The sequence below is a fragment of the Maylandia zebra genome, linkage group LG16 (assembly GCF_041146795.1).
Source record: "Maylandia zebra isolate NMK-2024a linkage group LG16, Mzebra_GT3a, whole genome shotgun sequence".
NCBI classification, from domain to species: Eukaryota; Metazoa; Chordata; class Actinopteri; order Cichliformes; family Cichlidae; genus Maylandia; species Maylandia zebra.
Genome location: NC_135182.1, coordinates 25,028,628 through 25,040,883, shown reverse-complemented (window position 1 = coordinate 25,040,883; position 12,256 = coordinate 25,028,628). Strand labels below are relative to the sequence as shown.

Sequence of the window (12,256 nt, the reverse complement as noted above, 5' to 3'; positions counted from 1 at the left end):
TCCTCTTGTTGCTCTGATGTCCTGCTGGCACCCTGTCTGTTCTCTGCTTCGTGTTTCCCAGATCAAACCAACCATATAAAAGCTGGATTACATGTAAACAGTCACAGTGTATCACACAATATGTTTCTTATATAAAACTGAATGCTCTTAAGACAGCTCCTTTGATGATTCTGTAATCTCTGGGGTTTCCCTGGTCTAGAAGTCAAATAATGATTTATAGAGGTCAGAAGTGACGTGCTTTTTTTCTGGTTATGTAGAATCCAGATTTGCCTTAGGCAGGCTATCTACCGGATGACTGCTGATCAGGACAGGATAGAGAGCCTTTTTGACTGCAGTAACTGACCTACATGCACAGTGAAGGGAGTAATGCCTATTATGCAAATTCCTCTGCCATCCTTTCAGGGAAACTGTGCCAACTTTTTAGCCTGGGGCCTCCACTGTTGGACCAATCCAAGTCCAGTCCATTTTTATCTCACACAGTTACCACAGTGATGATGGCTTTCAGACAAACCCTAATGAGTCACAAACAGTGCCAAATAGATATCAAGTGAGTAACAAATGTGTACTGTCATCAGAGTGCTGTTTGTCTTGTGGCAGATATAAAAAAAGACAGTGAATCCAGCCTGAACCATTTTTTGGTACTGATCAACATTTTTTTTGCATAAACCATATCAGCGATTTGCTAATAAGTAATTAAATTGCAGGCGATTACAATCAATTGCCAAAGTTTCTATTATGTGTTAATTATGTGTGTTCTGAAATATATAGCAGGGTGTGTGTTCTTTCTCTTTTTAAATACTGCTAATATATATGTATCTATAAACCTTGGTTATTTACACCAAAAGTCTTGAATAATTTGTGAGCCCGGTTAAAAAAAAAGACCTCACAGATGCATCTGACCCATCTACTGTTCCCTGAAGCCTCGTCAGAAAAGGTCTCAGTGGAAGGAAGCTGAGTACTCAAAGAGAAACCATGCATACTCTCTCTCTCTGTGAGAACTGCAAACTCCACACAGAAAGGCTCCAGACTGGATTCAAACCCTTCTTGCTGTGAGCCGACAGCACTAATCATCAGACCGCCATGTACCCCATGAACATACAAGGAGGAGAGGTGCTGATGGTAGATAGGTTTAAATACCTGGTGTCAACCAATGAAAGGCAAGATTTAACAAGATGGTAGTGAGACCTGTTATGATGCTTAGTTTCGAAATGGTGACACTACAAAAAGACAGGAGGCCAAGGCAAAAGTGCCAGAGCTGAAGAAGTTAAGATTTTCGTTGAGAAGATGGAGAGGATTAGAAATGAGCACATCAGAGGGAGACCTCAGGTTGAGCACAAAGTTAGAGAGGCAAGGCTGACTTAGACATGTGCAGAGGAGGGAGAGTGGACATATTGGACATATGATGTTGAACATGGAGCTCCCAGGCAGGAGGGCCTTATTAAGAAAAAAAATATTGCTGACAATTTTGAGAATAAAGTCAAAAATGTATTTTGAGAAAAAAAAAGTTGAAATACTAGTTTGAGACAAAAGCCAAAGGGTGGAGATTATGGTTGCTGTTTGAAGACAAACTCCCAGGTTGCTATACCTTCTACGAAAAGCCTTGAGTAGATGGTAGCCTTGAGTTGTTGAAGCAGAAGAACATGCTAGGACTTTGATATAATGAATGGTGTTTTGAAACTTAAATGGTTAAAATCCTTTTTAAATAATCCTCACTCCATTTGGTTTCTTATACCAAGTAAGGTCTTTAACAAACTGGGGGTATCGATTTTCTCCTCAAATGTGACTTTGAAATTACTAAGCTACCTGTTAAACTCTCTGAATTCCATAAACAGGTCCTTCTGTATTGGAAAATTATATTTAAACATAATTTCACTCTACATAACAGCCCGATTTGGAACAATAGATATATACTGATGAATAGAAAATCTATTTTTATTCAAGATTGGTTCTAGAAAGGTGTTTGGGCAATTGCTCATTTTGTAGATGAGGAGGGACATGCTCTGACATCACGATTTTTGGCAAAAATTTAATATCCAATGTTCTAAAAGTAATTTTAATCGGGTTATAAAATCCATTCCATTGTCACTTAAAAACATAATCGTAAGTGATATAGTATATTCTGACATCTCCCCCAAGTTAAGGCAATTATATATAGATGGTATTCAGTTTTGTGATGTTAAATGCAATAATACATTTCTGAGATCTTCATTAAGGAGTCTTTATTCTCCAAATTTGCTTAGACGTAATTACATATTAAAAGATTATACCCTACTTCAACCCTACTTTACTGGAAAAACAACCTAAACCTGATGGTTAAATCTTTGACTTTAGTTAAAAAGAAAAAGGCTGCATTTTTTTGTTTCCTTTTCGGAAGATTTTGATTTAGTGAGTTAGTACTCTGTTAACTTTTATGACCCCGTCTTTGTATCTTCTTTTTCTTTGTACAAAGGTTGAAATTTGTATTTTCTGAATGTATAATATATTGTGCATTTTGTTGTATTTTGCTAATTTAAAAAAAAAAAGAAAAAAAAGAACATGCTAGGAAATGGGTGCAATGGAGACAAATGATTCACTGTCCCGGCGACCAGGCAGCCCAAGAAGAAAATTGCTATGAATATTAATATTAAACTGAATTCAATTTAAGAGATCTTTTTCCATTTTTCTCACCGCCATATTCATCCATGTGGTGTCGCTGTGGGCGCTGGTATAGGCTTCTGTAGAAGGTCGGAGTTCATTGCGTTCGGAAGTAGCATGTAGTTGGATTTTCTGTATGCCTCTCAAGTGTATGGCTCACCTTAAATTACAACAGTGTGTTTGTTGTGTTTTGCATTTTCGGTTTTTACAGGGGGGCTAAGTGATTTTGGTAGGTTGTGACTAGTCTGTTATCTTCTGTGCTAGCTGACGTTAGCATGTTGTTGTCTAAAGCGGTGATGTTTTAGGACCAAACTCGTAAAAACCGTAACGTTAACAAATAATAACAATCAGTAAACAAATAATAATGCGCAGTTTGCACGTAATAACGTTAAATTAATCACGTTAACCAGATCGCTGTTTAGTTAAGTTCATAGCTTTCTAGCCTGCCGTCCTTCGGGATGAAGCGAAGACTTTAGCGTTAGCTTTCAGCTAATGTTACATTGAGTTTGCTAACGTTTGTGTAACCAGCTTCTGTGTCTCTGCAGCAATGACCACCATTGTACATGATACCACAGAGGCAGTGTGCCTCTCTGCTGACTACAACCTGTACCTCAAGCCTATTGCCAAAATGACCATCAGCGTGGCTTTGCCCCAGCTCAAGCTGCCAGGCAAAAGCATCTCCAACTGGGAGGTAATGGAGCGGGTGAAGGCCATGGTGGCTCCGGAGCAGTTTTCAGTCTTGCGAATCTCCAAGAGCACAATGGACTTCATCCGCTTTGAAGGTGAAGTGGAAAACAAAACTGTAGTCAAGAGCCTGCTAAGTCGTTTGGATGGGAAGAGCATCAAACTCAGTGGCTTTACTGATGTACTGAAGGTAAGGGTGAACAAATGTAGAGCATTGCAGTACTTATAATTAGTAACTGCATGGTTATTGGAGTCACTGGAGTTTGTTGTTGCTACTTAAATGTTCTGAATGTTTGTAACTCTTTGTCAATACATTGTAATTTGGCAGCTCAAAGAAATTACCTTGAAAATAAACAACTATCCAAAGGCAAGGCAGCTAGTTCTAAGTATTATAACATTATCTACCATAGATTGATTACAGGTTGAATTTAATTGCACTAATAAACCGACAGCAGAGTATATTTATGTCACCCTCTCATCATTAAGGTTCGTGCAGTAGAAAATAAAGTGGACTTCCCGACACGTCACGATTGGGATTCTTTTTTCCGTGATGCCAAAGACATGAATGAGACGCTACCAGGTGAGAGGCCTGACACCATCCACCTAGAAGGGCTTCCTTGCCGCTGGTTCAGTCAGAAGGACAGCCAGTACCCAGATCGGCCCTCAGAAGAAGCCCTCGTTGCAGTTTTCCAGACATTCGGCAAGGTGATTCACATTCATGTTTCTGTGTAGCTAAAAGGAAATTAAGCTTTTAATATTCACATTTTTAGTTCACAATTTTAAAAAAGAAGAAGATATAAGCAGTGCCTAACTAAACAACAAGAAACTAATAAATGTCGAAATAAAAAGTTAAGACATTAGTATTTTTTTATTTATTTTTTTTTAAGGTACGAAATGTTGACATTCCCATGCTGGACCCATATAGAGAGGAAATGATGGGCAAGAACTTCAGCACATTCAGCTTTGGGGGCCATCTGAACTTTGAAGCGTATGTCCAGTATCAGGAATACTGTGGCTTCACGAAAGCCATGGACACTATGCGCAGCATGAAGCTGATGCTGAAAGGAGATGATGGAAAAGCCGTGGCTTGCAACATCAAGGTACTGCAGACTACAGTAGTGTCAAGCCTCTGCCTACACATATTAAAGCTGCTTTTATTTTCTACCTCTCAATTGATCAAACCAATCATTCCAGGACTTTTTTTTTAATCCATCTCCTAAAATGTTGTTTTCTTAATTATGTTCAGTCACTGCTGGGAGAGAAATTTCTTCGTACAAACATTAAATGCCAGGGTTTTGAGAGAACTGGAGTTCAACTCATTATTAAGGTGTTCTAATGCAGTGCCCTTTCAAATATGGTTGTATTAACCATGCAGCCTTGGGAGGTTTGTTTGATAAACATGCTGATAAATGAATGATTCTATGTAATATAAAGAACCTCCTTTTCCATTCAGGCTACCAGTGAGTGTAGCTTTTTTTTTCTTCTTATATGAAAATGTTAAATGTACTGTGACAATAGCTTAAAACTTGTAGAGCAGAAAAGATGTTGTATTTGTAGCTGTGTCACTGGAATATTTGTTCATTATTCATTTATTTAAAATCTGTGTTGCCACAGTAATCTGCCATGGATGTAATATTTTTAGCTTTCAAATGAAGAGCTGGAATGACTGTTCCTGACTAAGCATGGTTATAAAATGTTGTAATCATAGTAAACCACTCTGAAATGTGTGAAGCACTTGAATAAGCCCTTAAACTCACCAATGGGTTAGTATTTAGTATTTATTTATTTATTGTCATTGTCAAGAACAATGAAATTGCGTTTGGGGCTTCCATACAACCCAACCCAATCAATCTGGTATTCTTGGATGATATTTTGTTTTGCTTTAGCCACTATCCCCTCCAAAGTTGGTTAAAGTACTGAATTAATAAAAATTTAAATACTTTTGTTTTGGGGTTTTTTGTGTGTATAATTTTACCAAAACAAAGACCATTTAGTTTAATAGCTACATTCAGTCAAACCAATGACGTCAACTGAAGTGCTCAGCTGTTTCGATATGAAAAGCTGTTGTGACAATTAACCTTCATATGATGTGCGTTTCTTATCCTCAGGTGACCTTTGACACAAGCAAGCACCTTAGCGATGCTTCTGTGAAGAAGAGAAACCTAGAGAGGATGAAGTTGCAGGAGCTGGAGAGGCAGAGAGAGGAGCAGAAACAACGAGAGAAGGAAAAAGAGGAGCGGCGTAAGGAAGAAGAGAGGTATGATGGAAGCCTACATAGGAACATGGACTAAAATTGGACTATATTGAAAAGTTAAACAGAAAAAATGTTAGGGGGAAAAAAAATAGAAATTCTGTTTAAACAACTTAATATGAGGAATAAAAAAATAAATAAATTGGGGGATTGATTTTCAGTATTTGATGGAGTTGGTGGCTTTTAAATGAACAACTTCATCACCTGGTTTGATAAGAGTTGACAAAAAGTTAACAATAAATATTCACAGAGCATATTAAACCACTTTTTCAGGAAACAAAAGGAATTGGAAGAGGAGGAGAGGGAAAGGAAGAAGGAGGAAAGATTACGGAAGCGAGAGCAAAAGTTGCGAGAGAGGGAGGAGCGCAAGAATCTGAAGAAAGTGAGGCGTCAGCAAGAGGAGGAGCAGAAGAAGCTGCAGATGAAGATTGCCTTGGAAGAGAGGAGACTGCTGTTGGCTCAGCGCAACTTGGAATCGATACGGCTCATTGCTGAGCTGCTGGCCAGGGCTAAGGTATCAATTTACACAATGCAACACTATACGCATCTGAATAAGTACTCTGCAGTCCCTGACAATGGTCCAGCAGAATGTTGCGTTTTATTGTTGAACCCCAATAGCTTAATCAATATTTAAGACTTCTGCAGTGTGTACAGCTCAACTTTAAATGTCTGTCCCCATATGAGTATTCATGTTGGATCTTTAAAATGTAACTATCTTGCTTTTCCATTTTTGTTTCTGAGAGTGATTATAATAGTGGAAGCTTATATTATTAATTGCAGAAGTTTCAAATGGTGAGATTGGCATATTTGCAAGTAATCCACATGTGACAGAGCCAGCCAGGCTGCTCTCTTTCAGACATTTTTTGCTATTCTTGGCTGTTTGGTAGTAGTGACAGTGATTATCCTTAATATTATCATTTTAGCCAGTGGTCCTCAACCCCCGGGCCACAGACCTGTTGTTTGGTACCGGGCCGCGAGAGTTGAGGCTCGGGTGTGAAATCTATGGATTTCTGGGTTTTTATCGGTTTCTATCATTATGTTTTTAACCGTTTTTATCGTTAACTCGGTTTCCCTGGGTCTTTTCCCCTGTGTTATGAATAAATCTTCTTCTTTCTTTTTTTTTTTTTTAGTACCGATACTGGTTTTCTTTTGTTGTATTTATCCGCGACACCTTAAAGGCTGGTCTGTGAAAATATTGTCAGACATAAACTGGTCCGTTGCACAAAAATGGTTGGGGACCGCTGATCTTAGGCACACAGCTCTGGCTGTGAGCAGCACCCCTATCTAATGCTTGTGAGGGGCAGCCAATCAGAAAAAAGTTGTGGTATCCTGAAAATACACTGGGTATGCGTGTTTGATGTAATGTCCCCAACCCAGTTTTGTTCTGTCTGTTGTTTGCACAGCTTCGGATCACACCAAGAGTTTTTTTTTTTTTTTTAAAGTACTATTACAAGGAACATAGAGTGATGCGTTTGTATGCTGTGGTTTCAATTGGAGTTGCAAACAAAGTCTCAGCATTAAAGAGTGGGTAATATTAAAGCAAGAGGTGCTAAAGCGTCTTGTTTCAGACAGAGGATGAAATGGGAGATTGCACAGAGCACTGGTATAGAATCAGTTAGGGTTGTTTTGAACTGCGAATCACGCAAAGTTTCTGTTGCCTAATAAAAGTTGACTCGACCATGTCAGCATAAAGGAATAATTTTATTTTTTAGGAAAGGTGCTGTTTTTCTTCTTGCATAGATGTGAAATTTATTACTAAGCCCACTACAAGTTCACAGCCACAAATACACATGGCATATAACCCTTCAAAAAAGGGTTTGCTGTTGAGTTTAGGATTTTCACACTTATTAAAGGTACAAGACATCAGAAAAGCATTTGAGGACCTCATATAGGACTTTGATACATTGGGACAGAAAAAGTAAAATACTGATGACTAATGTCTCTAATTTGGATTTCATTTTGACAACCAGAGTACTGCATGTGTTGGGACTTGCACAATACAACTCCTGGGAAAGTGTTACTCCTGTGATACTTCCCCCCCAACCGACTCCTAAATCATATGCTTTCGTTTATCTTTTCTTTTGTGTTCTCCTCATCAGGCTTTGAAACAGGAGCAGCAGAAGAAAGAAAGGGCTGAGCGTGAAGAGCAGGAGAGGAAGGAGAAAGCTCGACAGGAGGAGGAATTGGCCCGTCTTCAGCAGTTGGAGGCCTGTCGCCGCAAGCAAGAGGAGGAGCTGCGGAGGGTGGAGGTGGAGAAAGAGCGAGCACTGGAGCTACAGCGGAGAGAGAAGGAGCTCAGGGAGCGACTGCTTTCCAATTTGCTGAAGAAAAACAGCAGCAAAGCTGCAGGCATCCAGGATCAGAGTGGCCCTGAAGTGACTGAGGATATCTGTAATCCAGATGATGTGATACTTGGGGTCCTGAGTGGGGTGAATGGATTGAAGGCAGCTGAAAGCAAAGAAAAGCAGATGTCCAAATCTGGTGCTCACTCCCGAGTTTCAGGGAAGAATAAATTAATGGAAGAAAGGAGAGAAGGGGAGGACAGAAAAAAGGACCGGGAGGGAAGAAGGGAAGACGTGTTTAGCAGCAAGCGCAGCAGGGAACGAGCACGAGACCATTCCCACAGGGAAAGGAGCTCTCACAGCCGAGGAAGGAGGCAACGGTCGCACAGCAGGAGGAGAAGGAGCTGCAGCCACCGAAGGAGGAGCTACAGTCATCATAGGAGCAGGAGGAGATATAGCCACAGCCACTGCAGCAGGAGCATAAGCTCCAGCAGAGAGAGGAGCTGGAGCAGCACTGAGAGGAGTTCCAGCAGAGGGAGGAGTCACAGGCATAGTCATCGCAGAGGCAGTGGCAGGAGCAGCGATAGAGGCAGGGACCGGAGGAGTCACAGTCATAGTCGACGATACAGGAGACACAGCAATAGCAGGGATAGGAGCCACTCCACACGGCGCTAAACTCATGGATGACAGTTATCATTTTATTCATTTGTACTCACCATTTCTGGAATGACATTTCAAGTTCAGCAAGTTTCAGAGAAGATTAGATACTTTTGGTTCCTCAGTTAGGTGAAGAACGTCCCAACTTTACAGACTGCATATGCAGGTGAACCTTAGTTGTTGCTGTGGATTTTTACCCAAGTTGTTCTCAGATTGATGTTGTTGACAACCTAAATTTTCACTATAATCAGTGTAGCATGTTCACAAAAATTAGTGATGCAAAATATAAACTTGACCTTTTTTCCCTTTCCTGGAAAATTATTTGTGTGTGAAGTAAAATGTATAAACTGGATTGAAGTACACTAAAACATAAATCTAAAAATTAATTCTAAAAAAGTGAGTTTTAAAGGGGTGATTGGACAAATTTAAGTTAAAGGCTATATCCTGGTCCACAGGTTATTACATCGACAGTCTGTTCTCTCATTAAAACATAAAACAATGACTGTGACGGATCAGTGAGTAACAGAGAGTTCAGACATGATTATTATTATTTTTGTCCAGATTTGTAGTCAGATTTTTAGAAAATAAGAGACAGGATCTGATATTAATATACATAAGGTTTGTTCTAACAAGCACTTGCATGTTACAGTAGCTGCCGAACACTGTAAAGGTGACTACCAGCCATAACAAATGGCTGCTGCTCAATTACAGTGGGGGGGAGAGAATTCTCAAATGATGAAACGCATACCTGCTTTAAGACTGTAAGGTACAATGACTGGTTTTGTTATCATTTTTTTGTTGTTGTTAAGTACTGCTTATGTATTGGCTTTGTTGCTGATAATGGTTCAGAGAAAAACACAAACAGCTCTCTGTGACTGTGTCAACTTTGAATAACAGCACATAGTTTTAGTTAAAGAATTACTTTTGTGTACAATTCAAAGAACATTTTTGCTTTTGAAGTTGAATGACGTGATTTGATTTGTTTGAAGGCTTGATGTATTAAACCCAACTCTGCAGGTAGTGTACTTGCTCTTTCACAGTCAGATGTTGATCTAGAGTGCAAGTGATGGATTTGAGGCCTGTCTAGTTTCCTCAACACTTCACAAATCTTTGATAAAGCAGTTTCTTGGATGCATTTGTAAAAGTGTACTATGATGACGTTTCTCTTGCTTTTACAGACCAATTGTAGTGACAGGTAAATTTCTTCAACCTTACTAATTACTGTACAGACTGTTCTTGACATTTACTTGCTCAGAGGATGTCCAAGTTTTGTACTTGTGTCAAAGCCTGTTTGTTCTCCATGTGCTCATGATCCACTAGAGCATGTCTTGCGCACATTGCAAGTTGTTTAAAATAAAAAAAAATTCAAGCTGAGCCCTTTTTGTTTGTTTTTTTTTCTTTCCCTAGATAAACCTGCAATTTCCTTACTACAATGAACCTTAAATGGAAGGTTTAAAATCAAGTTTAGGATATTCTGCTACCTTTTTTCCTACTTATCATCAAAATGTAATATTTACATTTACAAAAAAATGTTCAGTCAGCCTGAGGCCTACAAAACATGCGATGCTGGTATTATGACATTTGTGGCTGTTTGAGGAACCAATTAGATTAAGCATGAGGACTTGGCTTTAAACACAAACTCAGCCAGGATGGCTCACAGTCTCTGCTCTTTTTTTTTTTTTTTTTTTTTTTTTTGCCTGTCCCGTTTGGCTCTTTTGCCATCAGAATTGTTGTCTAAAGGCAAAGAAAGATGCCCAACGGATTTACTTTACCAAATTGACCATCCCAGCTTTGCCGTAATGGTCCATTTGATTCACCTTTTATTGTTTATTTTATTTTCACTTACTGAATACGGGACAGACTTGACTGGAGGAAAGAAGGGGAGAAAGAAAGAGGGAAAGAGAAACAGCTGAGAAGAGGGACGGGGGAGAAGGGCAAAAAACAAAAACCAACAGAATGAGCAGAAAAAAAATGCATATATCAATCACCTGGGTCACCTGCTGAGAAAGAAAAACGAAAACAAGCAGAAGAGAACAAGAGTAATAGAATAAACAACATCACAATGATATATGGGAATATGACAGTAAATACTAAATATTAAACATTATTGTGCAGCACATAAGATCAACAGAACACAGTGTGCTTTGAGGTAGGAGCCAAAAAGGGTGTAGTTTGTGGGTGTGATCACCCGTGTGTACACCTGTGAGCATGGACGCGCTTGTTTTTTGTTTTTTAAAAGGTTCCTTCATGTAATGATCTGCTAGAGGGTGTGGGGGGGCCACAGCCCCGTCCTCCAGGGTATGAAGCAGGTATGGAGGAGATCAAAACTCCAGACATCCAGAGGCCCCCAGAACACAAGAGACCAAGGAAGACCAACAGAGGGGCAGCTGCGCCACTGTCCCAGAAAGAGCTGAGGAGAGTCCCAGATGAGGGCTCACTCAGCAGCCGCGGAGCAGAAGCCAGGGGGAGTTGCAGTGACGCGCCCGTGAGCTCCGCCGGCAGCCAGCCGTGCCCCGACTCCGCAGCAGCAGGGAGGCCCCACACTCCAGACCGCAGTCGGACGGCCAACTCCTCCTCCTAGCCCCCCCGCTCCAGCAGGTCGCAGAGAATGGGGGTGAGAGTCTCTGCTCTAATTCATCCCAAAGGTGTTCTTTTGGGTTGAGGTCAGGACTCTGTGCAGGCCAGTCAAGTTCTTCCACACATCCATGTCATTATGGACCTTGCTTTGTGCAGTGGTGCAAAGTCATGTTGAAACAAAATCTGATCTAAGACAAAGTCCATAGCTTTGTCTAAAAACTGGCTGATCAGAGCGCACTTTTTAATATACAAAAGTTAGCTAAACGTGTGCTAAAAATACATCTAGTGTTTTACAAAGCTTAATAACTAAGAGTGCGATACATGAAATCAGACACTGTGTCAGTTGTTGGGATAAGGTTGCTCATTATGGCTCTGACTGCAAATGTGGCCATCACACCCAGATTCAGGAGCAGAGTTGTCATTTCAAGGATCTGTTAGGTGGGTGGGGGCATTTGGCATCTGACAATGGGGACCAGTCATACAAAACAGCAACATCTGAGCACAATCCCGGGTGACTGAAATAATGTTTAGTGGTCGCAGTGGTCATGTCCTTGTCCAGTCACTTCCTATGGCTGTGGCTACAAGCCAGGTGTAGTGGGTGTGATATCCCCTGCTTGTATAACTATCATTTCTTGTTCCGCTGCAATGGTAATGGTTAATGATGTCTCTGTTGGGGAAAACTCCTCCCTGCACTCAGCATCAACAACAGACTGTCTCTCTTTAGTTCTTAACAAGATGGCTGACAAGTTTGGTTCATTTTGCTGCATCTGAAGTCTCGAGGGAACATCTGGAGCAACCTCAGCTGAGACTTTCCAGGCTGATTCCTTAGCATCAAACATAAGTAAGATGTGATAAGTTGGGAAGTGATCACGTTGACCGTTAACTTTGGTCTCAGTAACAGCCAGCAGGATTAAAGCTTTGTATTGATTTTTAACAACTTATAAAGAACAGGCAGATCTCCCAGCACCACAGGAAAAGGTCACGTCTGCAGCCTCAACATTCAGCAACTGACTCATCAGCATCCTTGTATAGTCCAGCACCTCCAGCCTCAACAGAAGAATGAGGCAGGAAACCCAGTCATATTTCTACAGGCTCTAATTTTCTCAAAGGTAAGGAGGACAGAAGGCTCAGTATTTTCTGCAAATTTTTGTAACCTTGGCTCATGAGCTTT

General features: G+C 40.4%; 1 protein-coding gene across 1 annotated transcript; it reads left to right on the top strand.

Moving 5' to 3' along the window:
- Positions 1–2,719: 2,719 nt before the first annotated feature.
- Positions 2,720–9,882, top strand: akap17a (A kinase (PRKA) anchor protein 17A). The gene is made up of 7 exons (XM_004555539.3): positions 2,720–2,863; positions 3,180–3,508; positions 3,805–4,023; positions 4,206–4,418; positions 5,427–5,575; positions 5,843–6,083; positions 7,669–9,882. Exons 2-7 carry the CDS (start codon positions 3,182–3,184, stop codon positions 8,524–8,526), a joined length of 2,007 nt encoding a protein of 668 aa, XP_004555596.1. The 5' UTR covers positions 2,720–2,863; positions 3,180–3,181; the 3' UTR covers positions 8,527–9,882.
- The last annotated feature ends 2,374 nt before the right edge of the window (positions 9,883–12,256 follow it).

Coding starts and splice junctions, on each gene's coding strand:
- akap17a (XM_004555539.3), top strand. CDS start 3,182: ATGACCACCATTGTACATGATACCACAGAGGCAGTGTGCCTCTCTGCT. Junction 3,509..3,804: donor GCTTTACTGATGTACTGAAG/GTAAGGGTGAAC, acceptor CTCATCATTAAG/GTTCGTGCAGTAGAAAATAA. Junction 4,024..4,205: donor TTTTCCAGACATTCGGCAAG/GTGATTCACATT, acceptor TTTTTTTTTAAG/GTACGAAATGTTGACATTCC.